The sequence below is a fragment of the Rana temporaria genome, chromosome 6, assembly GCF_905171775.1.
Source record: "Rana temporaria chromosome 6, aRanTem1.1, whole genome shotgun sequence".
NCBI classification, from domain to species: domain Eukaryota; kingdom Metazoa; phylum Chordata; class Amphibia; order Anura; family Ranidae; genus Rana; species Rana temporaria.
The window spans coordinates 116,325,519-116,351,818 of NC_053494.1; the positions used below are offsets into that span (position 1 = coordinate 116,325,519).

At 42.7% G+C, this 26,300-nt stretch overlaps 1 protein-coding gene across 2 annotated transcripts in view; it reads right to left on the reverse strand.

The window, feature by feature from the left end:
* The window catches only part of KIAA2012 (KIAA2012 ortholog), a 239,891-nt gene that overhangs the window by 30,443 nt on the left and 183,148 nt on the right, over positions 1–26,300 (reverse strand). Inside the window, exons 15-19 of one of the 2 annotated variants that reach the window (XM_040357236.1) lie at positions 21,675–21,860; positions 16,868–16,975; positions 9,685–9,756; positions 6,808–6,867; positions 3,340–3,394 (exon numbers count right to left, since the gene is read on the reverse strand). In XM_040357236.1, coding sequence (XP_040213170.1) covers positions 3,340–3,394; positions 6,808–6,867; positions 9,685–9,756; positions 16,868–16,975; positions 21,675–21,860 — 481 coding nt within the window. Of the gene's footprint in view, positions 1–3,339; positions 3,395–6,807; positions 6,871–9,684; positions 9,757–16,867; positions 16,976–21,674; positions 21,861–26,300 lie in introns of both variants that reach the window. The other variant, XM_040357234.1, reaches the window with a different exon arrangement.

Consider the following 26,300-nt stretch of genomic DNA (forward strand, 5'->3'; position numbering starts at 1 on the left):
CATTTTTTTGGGGTAAGGTGAGCACTGTCACGGGAATAGTATTAAGGAGGAAACCCTCCTGAACCTACAAAGGTTTTATTCTTCCCTACTCTACCCAATTTTTCAAAGTTTTGGCTAATGTTCCATTTTAAAGTCAACTCATGACTAAGGAAGAGTGCCTGGTAGATGTCCTTCTCAAGAAGCAAACCCCATTGATACAAGGCACTATTCCTTCTATGCCAACAATGGAGCACTATTCCTGGCTACCACTGACCCCAACAATAGGGCACTATTCTTTCCACTTACACCAATGATGGGACACTATTCATCCCACTGACACCAGCTGCAGGGCCCTATTCTTCCCACTGACACCCTTGATGGGGCACTAGTCCTTGCCCCGATACCAACAATTCAACAGTATTCCTTCCGCTGACACCAATGATGGTGCACTATTTCTTCCCCTAATACCAACAATGGGGTAATATTCCTCCCACTAATACCAATGATCGGGCATTCTTTACTCATAATGACACATGGGCATTTTCTACCCACACTGGCCACAGCAGTGGCGGCTGGTGCTCAAAATTTTTGGGGGGGCGCAAACGAAGAAAAAAAAATCGCAGCCTCACTGTGCCCATCAAATGCAGCCACTGTTCCATCAATTCGCACCACTGTGCCATGCCATCAAATGCAACCACTGTGCCCCTCAATTGTCACCACTGTGCCATGCCATCAATTGTGGTCACTGTGCCATCAATTGTCACCACTGTGCCATGCCATCAAATGCAGCCACTGTACCATGCCATCAATTGTGGTCACTGTGCTATCAATTGTCACCACTGTGCCATGCCATCAAATGCAGCCACTGTACCATGCCATCAAATGCAGCCACTGTACCATGCCATCAAATGCAGCCACTGTGCCATGCCATCAATTGTGGTCACTGTGCCATCAATTGTCACCACTGTGCCATGCCATCAAATGCAGCCACTGTACCATGCCATCAAATGCAGCCACTGTGCCATGCCATCAATTGTGGTCACTGTGCCATCAATTGTCACCACTGTGCCATGCCATCAATTGTGGTCACTGTGCCATCAATTGTCACCACTGTGCCATGCCATCAAATGCAGCCACTGTACCATGCCATCAAATGCAGCCACTGTGCCATGCCATCAATTGTGGTCACTGTGCCATCAATTGTCACCACTGTGCCATGCCATCAATTGTGGTCACTGTGCCATCAATTGTCACCACTGTGCCATGCCATCAAATGCAGCCACTGTACCATGCCATCAATTGTCGCCACTGTGCCATGCCATCAATTGTGGTCACTGTGCCATCAATTGTCACCACTGTGCCATGCCATCAATTGTGGTCACTGTGCCATCAATTGTCACCACTGTGCCATGCCATCAAATGCAGCCACTGTACCATGCCATCAAATGCAGCCACTGTGCCATGCCATCAATTGTGGTCACTGTGCCAATTGTCACCACTGTGCCCTTTAATTGTCGCTGTGCCAATTGTCCCCACTGTGTCACTGTCCAGTCATCCATCCACCTCGGAGCTTTATATAACCTGCTGGGACTTGTAGTTCTCCATCGTCTCCTGGGGCTCAGGTGCATGCAATCCATCATCTTTGTCTAGTTTTTCTCACTGCTGGGACTTGTAGTCCCATAGATGGTGGATTGCATGCACCTGAGCCCAGGAGAAGATGGGGAACTACAAGTCCCAGCAGGTTATAATATAAGACACCCATCCACCTAGGAGCCTTATATTATAACCTGCTGGGACTTGTAGTTCCCCATCTTCTCCTGGGCTCAGGCTGCTGACAGCTGGCATTTCACCCATAATATGCATTGCATTGAACATTAAAAATCATTATCAGTGACAACCGCCCAGAAACTTTCAATAAGCAGGGGGGGGGGGGTCCTGACGGCCGCCTATTCGGCCAGATGGTACATTAAAAAAGTTTTAATAAGTGGGGGGGTTAGTGCTGGAGGGTGCCGCGATTTTGCCCGAAAATATATTTCCCACATGGGGGACTGGGGGGGAAGGCATGGCTTCAGTTAGTTCCCTACCTCTTTGCAGCAGATCCTCTCACTCAGGCCGTGCGTGTTCTATTGAGCTGCAGCGCTGAGGTCACTTCCTGTGCTTGGAGACTGTGAAAGAAAGCACCGCCCACTGGGGATGTGAAATAGTTCTATGCACTGTGTGCACTCACTGCACCCGCCCGGCCATCGCTCCTGAAATAGTGGCGCGTCGGTTTGCGCCACAAAGGCATATTTTAGCTGCCAGTGTAGCGCCGCGTCTGCAATTGCACAGACGTAGCTCTACCCAAACCGCACTATGCCCGGCGCCCGGTGCCGGGACACAGTGCACATAAGGATTTTTTTTTTTTTCGTTTTTTTAAAGGGACATGTTTAAAAAAAAAAAAAAAAAAGTTTTTTTTTTTTTTTTTTTTTACTGGCTGGGGGAGGGGGGCGGCGCCCGGGCGCCCCCTATGGACGGGCCGCCACTGGGCCACAGTCCGGCTCCCTCAAAGTCTGAAGGACAGTAAACTGGCCCTTTGTTCAGAAAGTTTGGAGAATCCTGATCTAGTACAGTGGAACCTCGGTTTAAGAGTAACTTGGTTTGAGAGCGTTTTGATTTGCAAGCAACTTTAAAAAAAAAATCTGACTCGGTTTGCGAGCTAAATAGGCCTGCAGTACCTAATTTGGCCTGAGGTAGGGGGCGCAGAAGCTGAGCAGAGCCGAAAATAGGCCTGCAGTACCTAATTTGGCCTGAGGTATGGGGGCGCAGGAGCAGAGAAAAGCCGAACATTGGCCTGCAGTACCTCATTTGGCCTAAAGGTATGGGGGCGCAGGAAACGAGCCGAAGTGTTATCGGGCCTTTTCGGACGTTTTCGGTGCCCTCTGGCAGCATTTGGTATTGCATCCCATTGAAGTCAATGCGGAACAAATTATTTTAGTTTCCTTTAACTTCAATGGGAAAACTCGCTTTGATATGCGAGTACTTTGGATTACGAGCATACTCCTGGAACGGATTATGCTTATAATCCGAGGTTCAACTGCACTTTGATAGATCCAAAAAGTAATTTTTGCTACTTTTTCTCTTGATATCAGTAGGTTCTTGTCCATCACTAACACCTACTCAGCGAAAAGTGTGGTTCAGATGTAAATGTTTTTTGCTATGAGACTCCACCCTCCTCACTGCAGAAAAGAGAATAGGTATTGTATGACCAAACCACCTATACAAGAATAGGTAGATGGTTTACTGCCCTAGGATCAGTTGTTGGTGGCTTTATCGTTTCAATTTTGAAGTGCCATGACAAAATGAAAATAGAACATTTACTACCTGACTTGGTGTGAGGCGTCTTGTTGATTATTTTATCTTTGGTCTTGATTGGCTGCTGGACAAACAATAAACACCCAGGATTAAAATGAGGCAGATATAAGGACTTCATTCAACAAACCAAAGAGCCAAGTTGTGTAATTCCCAGTAATAAGATAGTACGGTATTTATCCTCCACATCACTCTCCACCATTGGTGTTTCAAAAAGAGGGTGTGGCTTATTTATTTATTTTTTAAGAGAGATGGTTATTTGCAAAATACCTTTCCGATGTTTAAAGCGGAGTTCCACCCAAAAGTGGAACTTCCGCTTAATCCACTCCTCGCCCCCTTACATGCCACATTTGGCATGTAATTTTTTTTTGGGGGGGGAGTGGGGGCTTCAGGAGGAGTGGGACTTCCTGTCCCACTTCCTCCTTCCGCCGAGGGGCTGCTAAGGCGAATAGTCTAATCGCCTTTTGGCAGCCCCTCCCTGTAGGCGATCGCCTGGGACACGCGACAGGTCCCAGGCGATCGCCTGTCCAATCCGATGGCGCAGCGCCGCTTGGGCATGCGCAGTGGGTGCCCGGCCGTGAAGCCGAAAGATGTGACGGCCGGGTGCCCACACTTAGAATGAAGACGCCGGCTGGAGAGGGGGGGAAAGGAGAGGAGCCCGGCCGGCGAGTCGCTGGAACGTGGAGCAGTTGAGTGTATGTTTATTAAAAGCCAGCAGCTACACTTTTTGTAGCTGCTGACTTCTAATAAACATTAAAAATGACTGAAACACCCCTTTAAAGTATAAAGTTGTGTTTATAAAAATGTAAAACGTCTTTTTTCTTTCTGAGATAACCAGTTCAAGGGTAAAAGCCGGTTCACACTGGTGCAGCACAACTTGCCGAGCAACATCACATGTACGAACTGGTAAGCTACAGTATAATACATGTTTGCTTTTGGGCTTAAAGTGGAGTTCCACCCAAAAAAAACAACTTTGCAGTTTTTACCCCCCTTCAGCACTGTTACTATGTGGTCCTATGTATTCTGCCACTTCCTCTCTGTGGTGCCTGACATAATTTCCCTTTCCCTAATTTCACGGGCACTGAGGGCTTCATTGCACAAAAGGGCGGGCACTTCCAACGCAACAACTGAAGTGTACGGCGCTGCGAGCCGTACATACTGAGCATGCGCGAGGACAGGCGGTGCATGCTGGTTATTCAGCAGCACCGAAACCCGCAAGTTTATGCTACCGCGTTTCCCGGAAAATAAGCCCGGGTCTTATATTAATTTTGGCAACAAAAGACACAGTAGAGCTTATTTTCAGGGTAGGTCTTACCATATAATGTGATGTCTTCTCTCCCCCTCTCCCTCCCTGCCTGTCAGGAATCCCCAGTGTGAGTCAAGTTAAAATGCTTGTAAAATCATATGATCTACTCTATTACAGTATTATATAATGCACAATGTGTGTGTTTCTGTAATATAAACGTGCCAAATACCTTCATTATAGCGCCACTCTGTACTTCCGTGACACGCCGGAGCTCTTTTCCCCACTCCGAGCACTGCAGAGGGGGAGCCGTACCGAAGGTATTTGGCAAAATTATATTACAGAAACACACACATTGTACATTATATACTCCAGAAATAGAGTGGATTATAGGATTTTACAAGCATTTTAAACTAGGGCTTATTTTCGGGGTAGGGCTTATATTGCAGCTCTCCTGGAAAATAATGCTAGGTCTTATTTTCGGGGTAGGTCTTATTTTCGGGGAAACACGGTAGTGGGCTTCGCCTGCCCACAAGCAAGATGGGAACGCCCGAGCATAAGGAATATAAGGTGAGTATTTAATTTAAACATTAATTAATGTGCTGCTGTTTACAACACAAGCCAATGCAAAACAATATCATATAATAATAACAGATATATATAAAAACAAATCTAAATAAATTTGTGGTTGGAATTCTGCTTTAATGGCGCGTTAAGCTCAGTAAACAGGAGACTGATTGCTAGATATCTTTTTTTTTCTTGCAATATATAGGTGAAATTAGTATTTTGTATTTTTTTTCCAGCTGTTTGACATCCGAGCAATGGGCCAAATCCTCAAAAGAGATACGACGGAGTAACTGCTGTTACTCCGTCGTATCCCTGGTCCTAACTATGGAACTGATCCACAGAATCAGTTTCCCATAGTTAGGACGAAGATCCGACATGTGTAATTGACTTACACTGCCGGATCTTAGGATTCAGTACCGCATCCGCCGCTGGGGGCATTTCGCGTCTAAATGCCGCTTCGGGTATGCAAATTAGCACTTACGGAGATTCACGAAGCTTTTACGCTTCGTTTTTACTCCGTAAGTGTTAGTTTGCTATCGTAATTTTAGGGCTGCTTTTACAAAGTGTAAAGTTAGTACACCATGTAAAAGCAGACCCTTCTGTCCAGCGCCGCGTTTTTTTTTCAATTTTGAATTTGCGCAGTATCTTTTTTTTTTCCCGACGCAACCTTATTGACCCGTCGCAATCCACAAAGCCCGGCGTAACGTAATTTCGCGCTATGCACGTCGGGAAAATGACGTCACGAGCATGCGCAGTACGGCCGGCGCGGGAGCGCGCCTCATTTAAATGGGAATCGCCCCCAAGAAATGAGGAACGCCTTGCGCCGGCGGAATTTAAGTTACACGGCCTGAAATTTCTAGGTAAGTGCTTTGTGGATCGGGCACTTAGGTAGAAATTTTAAGGCAGTGTAACTTAAATGTGAAAAGATAAGTTACGCCGGATCTTTGTGGATTACCCCCAATGCATCTATCTTTCTAGCACAGTGGATATAAGCAGCAATTTCAGTACAGAGTTTCAGCAGGTGTTTCTGCTCAGCGCTTGTTAAAACTTCAACAAAAATGAATAGCTGCGGCTCCCAGGAGCAGCTTAAATGCAATCTATCTATTTTTTTCCGCAAGAGTTGCCTAAAGCCCCATTTGAGACAAAACTTTTAAGGGTGTGTACGAGTCAACACCTCTATGGCATTTTTTTATTGCTATTGCTGTTTCCTCATTTGGGAGATTTCCAATCACTTCTGGAGCTTGTGACATATATAAAAGGGGGCATGTGTCACCAGGGCAGGAAAGAAATAAAAACCAGACAGAGGTTCTAAATCCTCTCCAGGTCACACTTTTCATTACTATTTTTGTGTTGGGGTGAACAGTTACCTATCCATACTGGAGGCAGGTAAGTGGTAGACAATGCTCACACAATAATGATCCAAATAATGAGGATTACGAAATGTATGAATTTACAATTTAACCATGGGGTAAATCTTTGGCATAGCGAACTTTTAGATCTTTGTTCATCTCTCTCTAACAGCAACATTAGAATGATGCAAAATTAGTAAGGAATACAAAAATAAAATAAATAAATGTAATCTTAAAATTCATTCAGTTTTGGTACTTATGATAGTGCATGTAAGTTGAACAAAAACATAAATTTAGGAGCAATATATCTCGGTTTTATACCTTGGTGGACACTTCCTCTTCCTTGACTGGCGTATATCTTCCAGTAGCGTCTGTGGATATCTGCTGAAATAATATTTTGCTGGAATAATATAGTTTATTAAATTACCTAACTAATTTCTCACTATTAAGCATTGAACACTTAAGATAATTATCACACATTAGACTAGGTCATTCTGTCGTGGGGCAGACTCAGAGGCGGCTCTAGCCGCCGCAGTTATACGGCGGCAGGTCGGCTCCCCTGCGCGAGAGCCCGTAGCTATACGTCAGCTCTCGCGCAGGCCGGGCACACGCGATCGCTCGTTACAGAGCGGGGACCGGGAGCTGTGTGTGTAAACACACAGCTCCCGATCCTGTCAGGGAGACTAATGCTGATCTTCTGTTCATACAATGTATGAACAGAAGATCAGTCATTTCCCCATGTCACTCCACCCCCCTACAGTTAGAACACACCCAGGGAACATACTTAACCCCTTCCCCGCCCCCTAGTGTTAACCCCTTTACTGCCAGTGGCATTTTTATAGTAATCCAATGCATTTTTATAGCACTGATCGCTATAAAAATGCCAATGGTCCCAAAAATGTGTCAAGAGTGTCCAAAGTGTCCGCCATAATGTCGCTGATCGCCGCCATTACTAGTAAAAAAAAAATATTAATAAAAATGCCATAAAAATACCCCCTATTTTGTAAACGCTATAACTTTTGCGCAAACCAATCAATAAATGCTTATTGCGATTTATTTTTACAAAAAATATGTAGAAGAATACGTATCGGCCTAAACTGAGGAAAAAAATTGTTTTAATATATTTTGGGGGATATTTATTATAGCAAAAAGTAAAAAATATAATTTTTTTTTAAAATTGTCGCTCAATTTTTGTTTATAGCGCAAAAATGAAAAACCGCAGAGGTGATCAAATACCACCAAAAGAAAGCTCTATTTGTGGGGAAAAAAAGACGCCAGTTTGTTTGGGAGCCACGTCGCACAACCGCGCAATTGTCAGTTAAAGCGACGCAGTGCCGAATCGCAAAAAGTGCTCTGGTCTTTGACCAGCAATATGGTCTGGGGGTTAAGTGGTTAATTATGCAAATTAGACAATCGCCTAAGGCCTCGCACTCACAGGGGCCTCGCGGCAGCCTAATTTGTCTCAATCACTGTGTGCTAGATCCGTGCAAATTTCTGCAGCCATTTTTATTTGTTTGAATTTTGTTTAACCATTATGGGCATGAGTGCGGCCCCTGTGTCTAAGTTTTGCTTAAGGCCTCACTGGGCAGACTGATACAATGCAGTAAATGATGCTAGCTTTTCAAAATTGTTCATACTGGATGTATTTCCATAGGTTTTTTACTATACTTTCCAGCATATGGCAAAATACATGGTCCTATTAGACAGATAATTAGTACCATTCTATCACACCAAAGACAGCCAAACATGGCCAAGTCGACCACCCGAATTACATTCCATGTAAATCCAATTCATATATATAGCTTAATACCATTCAGTCATATATAAAATGCTTTTTCCCCCAATAAATACATACCGTAGATTCATATATCCCTTCCATTCATAAAAGCATAAGTTGCTAATATAAAGTGCTTTGTGCTCAAAAAATCATTTTAGAATAAAGTGCCCAGTGGAAAAGTGCTTATAATCCAAAAACATCCAATATTTCACCCAAAAATAAGTCCTCCACTTAACATTAAATCTTAATGTGTTGTGCTCCAAATCTTCATCCAATCACCATGGTATAACCTCCACCTTCACAACCCACTGAGTCCTGGGTCAATACCCACTCAATGTTATTAGGGGGTTACACCACTCCTCTGCTCAGTAATACCAGGGGTCTCCACCCCTCCTCTATTCAGTCTCCCTAAGGGGGTATTTAATGCTTCCTCCCCTCCTCAGATGTTCCAATACGCCATCAGACCAGACCTCCACACATTAAAACGGTATTGCTCTCTTTTTACATATCACTCATACAACTGCCTGCAATAGGACAGAACATAACAGAAGCCATAGTACAAAACTAATTTATTTTAAGACAAATAAAAACAGCACCGCTCACATAATCCAGGCTGCTGAAAACTCGGTCTCTGCACAGGACGTCATCATGTAACTCCGCCCCAACGTGTTTTGTCTATCTGACCCCTTCAGGGAGTGCTCCCTGAAGAGGTTGGATAGACAAAATGTGTTGGGTGGAGTTACATGACGTCATCCTGCATACGGACCAAGCTAGCAGAAGACTTAGCGGTGGAGTTGGTACTGATCAGCATTAAGTGATATAAATAGATGCTGGGGGATAGCATGGATTATGTAAGTGCCACTGTTTTTATGGTTTTAAGCTATGGTAATTCTGTTATGTTCTCTCCTATTGCCAGCAGCCACAGTGCTTTGCATCATGGCCACAGCAAATTTAGCCATGCCGTGGCATGTAGCATTGGCACTGCTTGTGTCAAACAAAAACATTCAAGTCAATGGGGCTGTGCTGCAACTGCGTGCCAAATGCTTGAATTAGTCCCACTATAAAATCACAATTTGACAAATAAAAAAACAGGTATTCAGCAGGTGGCTCCTGAACAGTGGCTGCTTAGGAGTGATCCATTGGTGATCACGTTTTAGAGAATGGGCTAATGTGAACTTTGCATTAATGAAGTGCTCCATACTTTGCACATTTTTGCTTGTTCAAATAGTTGTAAAAATTGTTGTGAAAATTGTGTTGCCAAAAAATTCTGCTCAGATTGTAACATTATTTTGTAAGCATGCTCAGTGGTAATTATTTTTTTCTGTCTTTTTCATAACATAATAAACATCATAATAATATTAATAATAATAATAAAGTAAAATAACAACATGCCAGTTGTAAACATAAGGTTTAGTACATACCAAACTTTCATCTAGTGAGGCTGCAACTTCTTGTAAACTTACAGAACCTTTGGGTGATAACTGAGGAGATCTCTGTGAATATTTTTCAAAAGGCAGCATGTGAAATTTTGTATACAGTGTCTTAACGAGGTACAAGAAAATAACAGAAAGGAGGTGAGAACAGGGAGGGGAAAAGGGAACAAGAGAAGTACGGGGGAAAAAGAAAGCATCATGAACAATTTAATTTAGGTCAAGCTCATAGTTATAATGACAAATAAAGCACTAATGCCATAATAAGACCCATACAGGTGGTTCTCAAAAAATTAGCATATTGTGATAAAGTTCATTATTTTCTGTAATGTACTGATAAACATTAGACTTTCATATATTTTAGATTCATTACACACAACTGAAGTAGTTCAAGCCTTTTTATTGTTTTAATATTGATGATTTTGGCATACAGCTCATGAAAACCCAAAATTCCTATCTCAAAAAATTAGCATATCATGAAAAGGTTCTCTAAACGAGCTCTTAACCTAATCATCTGAATCAACTAATTAACTCTAAACACCTGCAAAAGATTCCTGAGGCTTTTAAAAACTCCCAGCCTGGTTCATTACTCCAAACCGCAATCATGGGTAAGACTGCCGACCTGACTGCTGTCCAGAAGGCCATCATTGACACCCTCAAGCAAGAGGGTAAGACACAGAAAGAAATTTCTGAAGGAATAGGCTGTTCCCAGGGTGCTGTATCAAGGCACCTCAGTGGGAAGTCTGTGGGAAGGAAAAAGTGTGGCAGAAAACGCTGCACAACGTGAAGAGGTGACCGGACCCTGAGGAAGATTGTGGAGAAGGACCGATTCCAGACCTTGGGGGACCTGCGGAAGCAGTGGACTGAGTCTGGAGTAGAAACATCCAGAGCCACCGTGTACAGGCGTGTGCAGGAAATGGGCTACAGGTGCCGCATTCCCCAGGTCAAGCCACTTTTGAACCAGAAACAGCGGCAGAAGCGCCTGACCTGGGCTACAGAGAAGCAACACTGGACTGTTGCTCAGTGGTCCAAAGTACTTTTTTCGGATGAAAGCTAATTTTGCATGTCATTCGGTAATCAAGGTGCCAGAGTCTGGAGGAAGACTGGGGAGAGGGAAAATCCAAAATGCCTGAAGTCCAGTGTCAAGTACCCACAGTTAGTGATGGTCTGGGGTGCCATGTCAGCTGCTGGTGTTGGTCCACTGTGTTTTATCAAGGGCAGGGTGAATGCAGCTAGCTATCAGGAGATTTTGGAGCACTTCATGCTTCCATCTGCTGAAAAGCTTTATGGAGATGAATATTTCATTTTTCAGCACGACCTGGCACCTGCTCACAATGCCAAAACCACTGGTAAATGGTTTACTGACCATGGTATTACTGTGCTCAATTGGCCTGCCAACTCTCCTGACCTGAACCCCATAGAGAATCTGTGGGATATTGGGAAGAGAAAGTTGAGAGACGCAAGACCCAACACTCTGGATGAGCTTAAGGCCGCTACCGAAGCATCCTGGGCCTCCATAACACCTCAGCAGTGCCACAGGCTGATTGCCTCCATGCCTCGCCGCATTGAAGCAGTCATTTCTGCAAAAGGATTCCCGACCAAGTATTGAGTGCATAACCGAACATAATTATTTGAAGGTTGACTTTTTTTTTATTAAAAACACTTTTCTTTTATTGGTCGGATGAAATATGCTAATTTTTTGAGATAGGAATTTTGGGTTTTCATGAGCTGTATGCCAAAATCATCAATATTAAAACAATAAAAGGCTTGAACTACTTCAGTTGTGTGTAATGAATCTAAAATATATGAAAGTCTAATGTTTATCAGTACATTACAGAAAATAATGAACTTTATTACAATATGCTAATTTTTTGAGAACCACCTGTATACTGCCTAGTAGATTTCCTCAGCAGTATATATGATGTCAATAAACCAATATGTATTTTAAACCTTTTGCTTGGTTATTATGTGTATAGGACTGCTGCACCTTAGAAAAATCCTGAATCCTGAATTCAACGTATAATAAATACAAAAAAAATTGCGTTGTCCTGCATAATAGGCGTTTTCCAATCCCAGAGGATGCTTATTATGGAGAAACGTGTGAGGCGGAGCTAGACCTGTGACGTCATCACGCACGGGTGCGCCTGCTGATCCCGTCGCCACAGTGTTGAATTTTAATACTGCTTGTAATTTCTACATTCTTGTAAGTGCAATACCTATTTTATTAAATGGGTTTCAACAGTATGGCGCTCTGACACTTCTTGTGTTTACTATGTATTTCTGTATTTCTGCTGGAGCATGTGGATTAGTGGCTGAGATACGATGGCCAAATTATTGCTGAAATCTTGCTGATGGGGTCACAGAGCTGCTTTTAGATCCGATGGTGAGAGTATTGGCTCTTTTCTGTGTAATAAAGCGCAAGTGATCTCTTTTTTCTGAGATCAATTCTGTCTGGTAAGAGGATTCACCGTTTGAACTAGCAATTTTGGCACTGGAGCACTTTTTTTTAGCAAGCACTTTTTAAAGACACTTGGATGGACTTTATGGACTTTGTTTTAATATTTATTTAAGAACAGTTTATGAATTAAGAATTTGTATTTATTAATTTATAGATTTTTCACTATACAGTATATGTTTCACTTTATTGATTATATATCAGTACATGATCTATTCAATTCTTTTTTAAGGTTATCTTCTTTGGTGATGCACAATTTGTTAAACTAGCTGAGTATGAGCATTTGAGATATTGAAAAAAAAAATATTGAATTTGATATTTGTGAAATTTTAAGTGACAATGTCACAGCTTCATCAGCAACCCTTTTAAAATAATAATGCCAGCAATTGAAATTATAAATAAAGGACAGTAAGTTACATAGTTGGTCAGTTTGAAAAAAAAGTCTATCTAGTTCACCCAATAGAAAAAACAAAGCAAATAGAAGAACCACCATATACGCAATCCTATACCCACAGTTGACCCAGAGAAGGGCAAAAACCCCTATAAAGGAAGGTCCAAATTTGCCGCAGCGAGGGAAAAAAATCCTTTTTGATCCCCTGGATCAACTATCCCTGGTGTTCAGTGGCAGTGCGTCCATAAGGGGTGCATGTGCGCCACCTCCTCTCTCCTGCCACCTCTCTATCACCATAGACAGATTCATGCATTGCATGAATCTATCTATGGTCGCCGCTGCCACCCCCTATTTAGGTGCCTGACCCCTTTTCGGTATTTTTTGCAAGCACCTAATTAGAACCATAGGCTCTAATAGGCGTCCAAAAAGGTGAACAGCGGGCGCCATGCCAAGCCTTGTGTTAGGAAAGAAAATGAATATTCACTTTCCTAACACTGAACCACCTCTAAGCCAATCAGGTGCTCATTTCTGTTACCTGTTACCTGATTGGCTGAAACGACAAGCGCTGTGATTGGACACCACCTATCAGGTGTCCAATCATAGCAGAGGACATGAAGAGAGGACAGGAGAAGACATCAAGGAGCGTGGAGGACATTGCCGTGACCAGCTGCCTCACCCAGACAACGTAAGTGCCGGGTGGGTGAGGGATGCACACTGGCAGCATTTGATATGCACAGTAGCGGCAATTGATGGGCCCACTGGCAGCAATTGATGGGCACAGTAATGGCAATTGGTGAGCACACTGGCAGCAGTTGATGGGCACAGTAGCGGCATTTGATGGGCACAGTAGTGGCAATTGATGGGCACACTGGCAGCAATTGATGGGCACAGTGTCGGCAATGGATGGGCACACTGACAGCAATTGATGGGCACAGAAGCAGCAATTGATGAGCACACTGGCAGCAATTGATGGGCACAGTAGCGGCAATTGATGGGCACAGTGTCAGCAATTGATGGGCACAGTGTCAGCAATTGATGGGTACAGTAGCTGCATTTGATGGCACAGTGGTGGCAATTTATGGGTACAGTGGCTGCGTTTGATGGCACAGTGGCTGCATTTGATGGCACAGTGGCGGAAATTGATGGCACAGTGGCGGAAATTGATGGCACAGTGTATGCCTTTAAAGGGCACAGTGGCTGCGTTTGATGTGCACAGTGGTTGCGTTTGATGGGCACAGTGGCGGAAATTGATGGGCCCAGTAGCTGCGTTTGATAGGCACAGTGGCGGAAATTGATGGGCCCAGTAGCTGCGTTTGATGGGCACAGTGGCTGCAATTTATGTTTTTTTTTTCAGTTTGTTTGCTCCCCCCCAAAAAAAATTAAGTACCAGCCGCCACTGCTGGTGTTATTACCTATAAATGTTAATATCTAGTTATATTTTACCCATTAATGGAACTCCAAACAAGATTCCCTGTTTCTAATTTTAAATAGAACAAGGAAAGGTTGGAATCTCTGTCAGGTTTATATTGTTGTCTGTGATCTTAGCGGAGAGATTTTTTTCTCATTTTTTGTTCCCAATACCCAACAGGAAGGGATATGAGATTTCTGCACTGTGGATGTAGTCCCAACATTTAACAAATGTCACTAGAAAATATGTCAATAATAGGGGAGATCTTCTCTCTGCTTCTGTCTGGTGACAACTGTACCAAAGAAGATTTCCTCCCACTTTATATTTTGGTTCAAAAGGGGTCATCTGGACAGAAAGTGAGTGCATCTCCTGACAAATACTAACCTTGCCTAACTTAGTTTTAAGGCATCCCAGTGCATGAATATGCACAAAAACAAGGATATGCCTCATTTTTCAAACTGCAGTGTAATGCGATGCAGAGATCTCAACAGCCTCATTGAATAACATTGCTTTTTATGACACATGTGCTGCTTTGCTTTACGATGCATGTGTTACAGTTAAAACATAAAAGTGTGAACAGGTCCTATGTGCTTTTTATTACTACAAACCTGACATGCACATCTATAAATTGTATAAAGTAAAAATTATAAAAAAAAAAACATAAATTTAAAGACCTTATAAACTTAAAAAATGTAAAATAAAATAGATATAAGATTTAAACTTCAAAGGTGAACCAAGGATGAAAACTTTTATTCAAAGGGTACCTCTACCTAGTGGGGGAAAAATAGCAAATAAATAAATAAATAATAATATAGCATATTCAATTGCGACACAAGTCATATTGTAATTGAATGTTATTTAAAGCGGAGTTCCGACCACAATTTAACTTTTTAAATATAAATACCCCTGTAATACACAAGCTTAATGTATTCTAGTAAAGTTAGTCTGTAAACTAAGGTCCGTTTTGTTAGGTTGTTACAGCATTTAGACACTTTATAAAATAGAAATTGACTGGGGCCATCTTAAGTGTGGGCATCATGAAGCCAGACTGTATGACTTCCTGGATTTCAGCCTTGAAGATATCGCACATGCTCAGTGCTGCACAAGCAGGGTAATAGGTTTCAGATCAGGTTTCAGCACATGTCACAGTCACATGATTCTTCGAGACTGGGGAGTGCACAGACTCCTGGAAAGTTACACCCACTACATTCCCAGAAGTCTGTGCGGTGAAGCTTAAGCACCTCGGTGCAGGAAGAGGGAAGATTAACTATTCTGCCTAGCAACAACACTTTGAAGGCATCTAAAAAAAATATATTTTTTCTTAAAGGACTAATGATTTTTTTTTAAAACTACTGATGCAATGTTATATTTATGGGTGGAACTCCACTTTAAAATGACCTTTCCTTTTCAATCTGCAGCCACTGTAATGTTCTGAGAATGCATTGCAATATGGCTACCTGGAGTTGTTCTGTACAGAGATTGTGTACTGACCACTCCCCAGAAACATACTGTAAGTTCCTTCTTGTGTGATTGGCTCACCAATTTTCCCAGAAGTCTGCCTAAGAGACAAGTCAGATTTAAGGCATCCCCTGAGACATTCCCAGTAGGAACATGTCTAAAGGGATGCAGGCCCAGCCAATTTCCTCATTAGAGCCCTGCAGGTGCACACCTAATAGATAATTATGAAACCACTCCCATTAGATCCACTCATCACTGAGGCTCAGACAAACATACAGGGTTTACTTCAGAATAACAAAAGGTAGGAATCTGCAACAAAGGTTTTTATAACCCTTGAAATGTACAAAGATCACCCAGAGGGGAATGTTTTTTTCTGAACAACAGCGGAGTTACTCTTTAAAGGGTAACTCTGCTGTTGTTGAGAAAAAAACATTCCCCTCTGGGGGATCTATGTGCATTGCTAGAATTAAAAATAAAATACAAATTGTTGCAGATTCCTACCTTTTGTCATTCTGAAGAAATAACTGTCTGTGTCCATGTGTAGAGTGAATCTGTATGGGAGAAGTTTTATAATTATCTGCTGCTGCACCTGCAGGGCTCTAATGAGGAAAGTGGTGGGGTCTACATCCCTATAGATGTGATTTCCCTTTGGGAGTATCTCACCAAAAATTAAAAAATTGTTGCAAGGGATGCTCAAAATCTAATTTGTAGCTTAGTGCAGAATTAAGTAAGCCAATCACACAAGCAGCAGATTACATTTTCAGGGGGCATTCTGTACACCATCTGTGTACAGAACACCTCCAAGTAGCCAAATTTCATTGCATTTTACAGAAAATTACAACCCTGCAAAAATGAAAGGTAATTTTTAATATCATTCAATTACAATATGACTTGAATTGCAATTGGAGTTACCTTTTAAATATATTCCTCAATAGACAAAATTCACTTTGTGTGCACCAAATGCCTTTGCAAGCCCAGGTATTACCTTGCAATGGCAGCAGTGACATCATTACTGTGCTGTACATACCCTATATAGGGAGCAGCGTTGTGGAGAGACCCAGCTGGCCTCACTCACTGCAGACTGCCTACAAAAAAACTACAAGGGGGCGGAAACAAGACCAGTCATCCTGCACAAGGAGAGAAAGCAGCAGTGACTGGTCTTTATTAGAGGATGTCCTACTCAGAGGCAAGTTTTAATTTCTGGAGTACTGCTCAGCTCTGGAAGAAATACACACAGCATTCCAAAAAGTAAGAGTACACGTGCACTTCTACTTAGTTAGACAATATTCGCTTATCCTGGAGTTTAGCTTTAAGGCACAGGCTTGCATCCCTCCTTCCCCATTACATGAAAATAAAACACTATAAAAATAATAGACTTTATATCTAAATATGTCTTCCTTTAGAGGAGCTTTGAAATTACATAAGCATATATAAAGACAGCTTATAAATGATCAAAACATACCTGCACCAGACGTGGAGACTGATTGATCGCTCCATTATTTTTTAAATCACTTTCAGTGACGGCATCAATATCTTGAAGAGTAAATGCAACATTGTTGTTCAAACTTTCCTGTAATAATATATAAACTGGTATGTTAGACTGAATAAGAAAATTTGTTTTCTGGCATATGTTATCTCCTTTAAAAAAAAAAAAAAAAAAAAAAAAAAAAACACAGATAATAATAGAAAGTAACACAATAGGCAGGTTCTTTATTATTATGTGAAAGGAGCACAAATCAAACTAATAAAAACGTTGATTTATATTTTATCACTGTGATTGGGTCACACCAGGCATGAATTTCCCTTTCTTTTGGAATTAGGCAATAAAAAGCTTAAATAATAAGAATAATAATAAAGAAAATAACATAATAAGTAGCCATAACAACAAATCAGATTGCAATGGAAGGGCTCTCGCGCTATCGATATTCTAAAACTAGGGGGCACTGCTGCAGTTACCTGAAATTGGTCCCAGCCAAAAATGAAAACAAATGAAATGAGTGATAATAACTGCGCTGTGTGGGTATGGAGGGATAGGGCAACAACCAAAAAACAATAAACAATAAAAAAAATAAATAAACAGTGATCAAATAAGTCCCACCAAATGGGCGGGGTGAACTCTACAAGCAGTGTGCAATCTGAACTGTGAAGGTGGGTTATCTGGAAAAGGTTAACACTATGCAGCAAAATCCTTATAAGGAAATAAAATAAACATGGAAGTACAGTTATCAAAATAAATGTCCAAGATTGGTACTAAAGACCAAAGGTAAGTGATTCCAACACATAATAAAGGGTAAAAATCCAGTGAAATCAAGTGCAAATACAAATCTGGCGGGGGGAGGGGAGACGAGAACCCCCGCTGGCATTAAGAAAAAGATCAATGATCTGAGGAGCGTGGTCCGCAATAAGGTGGCCAAGCTCACTGCGCATAGGAGGGGCACTGGAGGAGGGGGACCATGCCCCATCCGGCTGACTGAGGAGGAATGGGCAGTGGCCCGGTGTTTCGAGCCAGAGCAGGTGGTGGGCCTGCCTGGTTATCAGTCTGATGTTCCTGTGAGGCCAGGTAAGGTTTTTTGTTTTTTTATTTGGTGATTAGCATGTGTGGGTGGGGGAAGGGAACATGTGCCAAGTGTGTGGATCCTCAAACCTGTGATTGTTTGGTGTCTTCCACAGATGACCAGGAGATTGCTGGGCCATCAGGCCAGGCTGCTGCACCACCCCAAAGACAGGAGGCTGCTGAGGAGTCCCCAGGGGAGGGGAGTGGCCAAACCTCCCCTCATGAGGAGGCTGAGGGGGAGGAGGATGAGGGGGAGGAGGATGAGGGGGAGGAGGAAGAAGATCTCCAGATTGGCCGGGAAATCATTATTGCCACAGATCTGATGACATTTGACGATACCCTTGAGGCTAGCCTTGAGGCTCCCCTTGAGGCTACCCCAGAGGCTCCCCTTGAGGCTACCCCAGAGGCTACCCCAGAGGCTCCCCCAGAGGCTGGCACCAGTCAGGCCACCATCAGGGGTAGCCCCTCCCACTCCTCCCACAACATGCCGCAACCCACAAGGGTCACTCTATCCCCTCCTACCTGGCCACAAGCCTCAGGGGCAGGCAGGATGGCGACCCAGGACACCAGGGTGGGGTCTGAGCATATGCCGGCCGGCCACGTGATATGTTGGTCTGCCTAAAGATGTAGCTGTCATGGCACGAACCTGGAAATTTGGCACACACATGCCAGATGAGGCCATGGGCATCCACGATTACCTGGACATTGATGGAATGCCAGTTTTTGCGATTCCTGAACAGGTGCTCTGTATCATGGGGGGGCTGTAGTGCCACATGGGTACAGTCAATGGCCCCGATGGTCCGTGGGAATCGGGCAATCTGATAGAAGTCAGCCATGCTCTTCATTCGCTGGTCCTCCTGGGTGGGCTTTTCAAATTGACTGCCCATGCGTCTCAGTATTGCAGGGACAACCTGGTGCACACACCTGCTCATCGAGGACTGTACCATCCCAGCCAGACCTCCACATGTTCTCTGAAAAGACCCAGTGGCCAGAAAATGCAGGGTGGCCATAACTTTAATGTGAGCTGGCAGGGCATGGGATCGTTGGGTTGGGGTGTTCAGATCATCCTGCAGGATCCTGGTTAAGTCCAGGATGGCTTCCTGGTTAAATCTGAAGTTGCCAATGACCTCAGACGCAGTCATGCCAAAGAGATCTTGGCGTGGGCGGTATATCCTCTCCTGTGCCCTCCTCCTCCTCCTCTGTGCCCTCCTCCTTCTCTGCGCCTGTAAAGTTGCGAGTGCCGTTATAATCATTGATGGCCCAGGCATTTTGGCAGTCACAATGAAGTCAAGCAAAGAAGTGTTGGCAGCTCTTCCTAAATGGTGTTGCTTCAGCAGACCTTTACAGGGCTGGTGTAAAATTAGGGCTGCTTTTATAAAGTCTAATTTTGCTCCAGAAAACTAACAGGTGCGTACAGGGCGTTATCTACGGCGCACAGGGCGTAATCTACGGCGCACACACTTAATTTTGAGGATCGCCCTATCTCCCTCATTTGCATCTTTGCCTATCAAATAAAGCGGCGTGACTAGCGTAATTTGCGTCAGAGGATGTGCCGGAGTAATTATTTTAAGTAGGACGGAAAAAACGGATTTTTCGTTTTGAGGATCGGGCGCAAAGATACGCGCGGAGTAAAATTAGAAATCTCGAGTTAAGTCGGCGCATCTGCTTTGTGGATTTGCCCCTTACTTCCTGGAAGTCTTGGATGGGGAGTAATAATTGGGTAGCGCACTGCATCCTGGGAAATGATGACACACATTTCCTAGGAGCATTATGCCCCGTACACACCATCACTTTATGTGATGAAAAAAAACGACACTTTCTGTGAAGTAAAAAATGACGTTTTTGAAACTTCAATTTTCAAAGACGAAGTTGCATACACACCATCGTTTTCTCACAATGATCTTGCAAAGTCAGGTTACGTTCCACCACGTTTTACCATTGAAGCTAGCTTCTGGGCATGCGTAGATGAAAAAACGTCTTAGAAAACGACGTTTTTTGCTACACACGGTCAATTTCTGTGAGGTAAAAAGTGCACTTTTGAAAAACGACACATAAAATTGAAGCATGCTTCAATTTTTTTCTGTCGTTTTTTAGAAGACATAAAACGACGTTTTTGCCCACACACGGTCAATTAAATTGACGTTTTTGAAAATGACGTTTTTTTCCATCGCAGAAAGTGATGGTGTGTACGCGGCATTAGAGTGAGATGATGTCAGAATCCTAGGTGATTCCAAAGGCAGATTTCGTGGGACCGCATAGCAACAGGCATTTCCAGATGAGTAAAAACATTTTTTTTCTTTTTTAGGTCTAATGAGCACAATAATGAAAAAAAAAATGTTGGGATGGAAACTCCACTTTAAGGTCTACTTTCTGAAGCCGGGAACAGGGGGCCAATGTCAGCCTATAAGAGAAATACCAAACCAGGAAACATTTACTTACCTGCTTGATCCTTCTCATTTCTTCGCTTTCTGGACAGTGAGGTCATTCCCTTCCACAAACATAAGAAAACCCACTTCTATGGGTATCTCAAACAGCAATTTTAGGTAACTAGTGAATTTGTCAGGGACCTACTGGAACAGAACGAAGGCTTTTGCGTGCGCGCATGTGCACACGTTCCTGTACATACTAGACAACGGCCCCTATGCATGCCTGTGTGCTGGCGGCGTGTGCACACGCATGTTAGCGCTACTTGGCGCCTATGGGCCTTTAGAAGGACTGCTGTTTGATCTGCAGCTCTGTACCCAGTAACCTGTTTGCCTATTTCCTGTACCGACCCAGCTCTGCTTGACCACCCGTTACCTCCAATCCTGACCTTCGGCTTGCCTTTGACCCTGCTTAATCTTCTGTTGTTTACCTGCTGCCAGACCTTGCCTGTTTATATGACCACGCTTCAGCCTGCTGTGTTTAACTGCCTGATTCCCTGCTCCGACCCGGCTTGTCTGACCCTGCTACTGCCTGCTGCTTGCTCTGTACTGCTTCTGCACCTAACCCGGCTTGTCTGACCCTGCTACTGCCTGCTGCTTGCTCTGTACTGCTTCTGCACCTAACCCGGCTTGTCTTACCCTGCTCCAGCTCGCTGCTGATCCTGCACCCCCCAGCTCTTCAGGCCGCTGACCTGCAACCACCTCTGCTGCCACCTGCAGTTCCAACCATCCCTGGAGGGTCATCATCCTTCTACTGTGCCAGCTACTACAACTATCCTAAGCACTCCTACCTGACTGCGTTCTCGAGTTCACTGTCCCCACTCCAGTGACTCCTGAGCCAGGGCTGAAAGAGAGGTCACCTCTTACAAAGTCAGGCTCTGCTACAAGGTACATTTAGTACATAACAGAATTCCATCACTAATCTACGAATGCTGTACACACCAAGGATTATAACACCAAGTTTATGAAGTTTACTTGGTTTATCTTAATTAGATACTGCTGGCCGCACGTATATATGCAATATGGGTCTTGGGCCCTAACACCAAGTCACTGCACATATGTGTCTGTGGGGAACTGCTGTTCTGTGATTAAAGCATGCTCACTCTGTGTCCCAGAACAGTGACCAAATTGTCACAGAAAACTCCTGGTCATTAAAATTGGGAGTTTCCGATCATATGACCACTGTGACAGTCAATCACAGCAGTCATATGATTGGAAAGATCAGCTCCCAGCGATACAAGCCTCATTTCATTTCATTTCATGGACTGTAGTTCCACTTTAAGGTTACTCACCTGGCTGTTCATTGTAGAAGAAGTGTCTGCAGAACTGGCGTCCAATTTTCTGAATTCTCTCCTGGTACCAGTATTAGATTCTGTTGTCTCATCACTCTGCACCTCTTTCTTGTTCCCTTTGCTTTCTTCTCTTTTTTTATTGGTCATCTTATGAATCTCTACAGTGACAGAGTGCTGATCAGAAACCTAGAAAGAAAAAGAAAGAATTGTAGATATTTCAGGTACATAATTTTAAGCAGTATAGAAAGGAGAAATTTAGCTAAAATACTCTGTAGTCACTACAGTGTAGTGTATACTATCACGCCTATATGCATGGCCAACAAACTTCAACAGAGGTACAAAGACAACATTATTGATTAACTGGTCCACTCAAACTTTCCGATCATTCAGTGGACTGGCTTGGCGCAGTTATTTATACAAATATATATACAAATACATACACTAAATAATGTATTTAAATACCAACATTTTGTTATACTGTTGTTAAAGCGTAAGTGCACTTATAGTTTACTTACCCTAGGTGAGCCCCATAGTTTCCACCCAGTGTGCCACCCTCCAGGGCACCCTACTGTATCGTAAGTGCCATTGACTCGGTTACCTCACGTATAGGTCATTACATCAACTTTTATCTCCAACCGCTGGTCATACGGACACCCTCAAATCTTAAAGATACTAGGGATACCATCAGACTTTTAGAGAGCTTGGACATACAGGGAGACTACATTATGGCTACCGCAGATGTTGCCCCCCTGTATACCTGCATTCCCCATCAGTTGGGGATTGAAGCAGTTCGATATTTCGAAATTTTTTAGATTGTGAACATTCCCTCACAAACTTCAGAGTAGTTACATTATTGAATTATTAGAGTTCGCCACCAAACATAACTATTTCTGGTTCGATCACCGTTTTTTCTTCAACAGAAAGGCGTGGCGATGGGTGACAAATTTGCCCCTAGCCTCGCCAATTTGTTCATGGCCAAGTGGGCGGAGAATGTTGTTTTTGCCCAAGATAGACCATCATTAGTTCTGTGGGCCAGATGTATAGATGACATCCTCCTCCTATTGAATGGCAGTTCAGAGTCTTTAGATCAATTCTTCACTTTTTTGAATAAGAACGATCAAGATATCTCTCTGTCTTATGAATCCAGTCAAAATAAAATACATTTTTTAGACCTCGAAATCTAAATCAGTGCACGTCAGTTTAAATTTCAAACCTACTTTAAACCAACTGGTTGTAATGGCTTCACCCCTGTGGATAGTTGCCACCATAGATCATGGCTTCGTTCTGTCCCACGTAGTCAATTTCTGCTGACACCAAGACTTTTAAAGCACAAGCCATGACTCTCAGACAGAGGTTTGTTGACAAGGTTTATGGGCAAGCTGAAGTCGACTCAGTGCTACAGAACACCTTAAGGGTCGCTAGGTGTTCATTATTGGTCGATAAAACTTTCAAATTGTCTATGCTAACCTCATTCTCTGTTTAACAAAGACAAATTAAATCCATTGTTAACAAACATTGAAACATATTAAAAAGTTACCAGATTTTGGGCAATTTTGCACATGTGCCACTAAGTATGTTGTCTATTTGATAACCTGCCCTTGTGGCAAACAGTACGATGGTCGAACGATCCGTACTTTCACGACCCGAGTGAATGAACAAATTGCCAAAATTAAGAGTGGTGACACTAAGTATAGTGTACGTAGGCATTATAGACAGTACCACAACTGAGATCCAAAGGGCACTGAGTTTCTTGTTATTGATAGGTACATTTCCCCTTGGAGGGGGGAGCCATGACCAGAGGAGTTTCACGCCTTGAAACTTTCTGCATCTTTGAATTTACAGTCCCACTCCCCACTCTGTATGAATGTAGAGTGGGACATTAATGTCTTCATCAATAGGGCTTAAACTACCAATGTTTTCAGAATTTCTGGGTTCACATTTTTTACCAAAATATTTTTTTATCAAAATTGTTTAATTTCATAATTTTTTTAAGATTTTTTAATTTTTAATTTTTCAACTTAATTCTCAGGGTTTATATTGTTCATTAATATGTGTTGTATATTATTATTTCTGGACCCCATTTGAGTGTCAGGCCTGTGGTGTTTGTCAGAAATATAATATATAATATTTAGAATTTTTACTTTTTTTATATTTTTCACAATTCATTTTTTATTTTTCTCGTTTTTAATATAGTAAGTGGTCACTACTTCTATATATGTTAACCAGCCTCTAATTAATGATGTTGCTGACATCGGTTTGCCCTTAACATTCATTCTAGTGAGGCTAAACCTGTGGTTGTCCAGACAGTTTGTGATTGACAGCGTGGTGACGGGCTATTTGTTACTCGCAGTTCAAGTGAAGGTAAACTCATTATTATCAGCACTGTCTCACACGACGGATAGTGAGAATCTGAAAACGAGGCTTAACATGCTTTCTCAGCATCTGACAATGAGGCTTGGCTCGTACCTCCACTATGGCGTTGCATAGGTGACGCTGCTGTGTACAATGACCCACTCTTCAGAGTGAGGCTTGTATCACACATTCTGGCTCCATCTTGCCACACCAGGAGGTGACCCACACTTCAGAGTGAGGCTTCAAACGCACACTCCTGTGCCATCTTGTTGGGACAGGAAGTGATTGCAGTAACATACATCCATTAATGAGGAGACACCAAGGGTCTGTAACTCATTATTAGTGTCAAACCACTCTATTTAACCACTTAAGGACCGCCTAACGCCGATATACGTCAGCAGAATGGCATGGCTGGGCACAATCACGTACCTGTACGTCCTCTTTAAGTGTCCAGCCGTGGGTCACGCGCTCCGTGTCACCGCAGCCGTGGGACCCGCGGACCCGATCGCCGCCGGGGTCCCGCGATCGGTCACAGGAGCTGAAGAACGGGGAGAGGTGTGTGTAAACACACCTTCCCCGTTCTTCACAGTGGCAGTGTCACTGATCGTCTGTTCCCTGATATAGGGAAAGATGATCAGTGACGTCACAAGTCCAGCCCCTCCCCCCTACAGTTAGAAACACACATGAGGTCACACTTAACCCCTACAACGCCCCCTAGTGGTTAACTCCTAAACCACAATTGTCATTTTCACAATAATCAATGCATTTTTATAGCACTTTTTGCTGTGAAAATGACAATGGTCCCAAAAATGTGTCAAAATTGTTCGATGTGCCCACCATAATGACGCAGTCACGAAAAAAAATCGCTGATCACCGCCATTAGTAGTAAAAAAAAATGTATATAAAAATGGAATGAAACTATCCCCTATTTTGTAAACGCTATAAATTTTGCGCAAACCAATCATTAAACGCTTATTGCGATTTTTTTTACCAAAAATAGGTAGAATAATACGTATCAGCTTAAACTAAGGAAAAAAACAATTTTTTATATCTTTTTTGTGAATATTTATTATAGCAAAAAGTAAATAACATTGAAAAAAAATGTCGCTCTATTTATTTGTTTATAGCGCAAAAAATGAAAACCGCAGACTTTTTTTTTCCCTGCACTGGAATTGGATCGCATGGGTGTTCTCACCCATGCGATCTGATTCCTGCCTCAATCCACAGTTTGCACTGCAAACCGATCTGGGGGTGTCATTAACATTGTATTGATACCTGCAGCGGTTCGCAGAGGGCAGTGTGAACTGCTTGCGGGGGAGATGCTGAAATTGCTACGGTTCCTGCATTGCATATGTGTGAACCTAGGGTTAGGCATGCACAAGAGTGGTTGACAATATCATTGTTGCATCAATTTGAATTTGATTTCTAATATACTCTAGTGACATCATCTGGTTACAGGCAGAATTACAGTATGTTTTAAATAAATACCATTGATTTTAGGCCATTTATCTTTTACTCATATTGACCATAGTAGCTTTTGTAGGAGCACATGAACTATTCATCGTGTTTTTTCATTTATGATATGACTGGGGGCATAGTAACATTGAAGTTGCCTAAAAAGTTGTTGCTAGGAGATGTTCCCTCCTTGCCATCTCAGAAGGTTGAAAGGTTTGCTAACTTGGCGATTACAGTAGTTGTAGACCGTAAATCATACCATGTAACATGTTCCGAGGGAGGGCGAATATCACAGCTGTTGCCCTTAATGTACATCTAAGACAGAGCCAGGCCTGGGGGCAGCACTGCTCAAAGGGCAGGAGGTTAATAGCTTGTACTCTTGTCTCACAAAAGGGTTAAATGCACCTGGAAAGATTGTGTTGTCTGCTGCAATCAATCAGAATTGCCATTATATTTTTTTACTATCATTTAGAAAATGTAAATAAATATTTCATAGTTTCATATTACTTGAATAATCCCAAAGGGAAATGCACTTTACATCATCCTTTTGTGCATACATTTTAATAAATATCTTGGGCTTGTGTACAGTATATGACCTTTATTTACCCATGTCAATCTCAGGTTAGCAGAGTCCCATTTGTGTGGTTAACCTGCTTTGTGTCGTGTTTTGTGTGTGGATGCAGTGCAGCTTATTGCAGATGTGTTTGCACTGTAGGCAAAGCAAATCAAACTCAGCCTTTTCCGTTAAAACTTGTGTGTTTGCACTTTGTAGTATTTAAAGTGATATTGAAGGCAGATTTAAAAAAATAAAAAAATAAA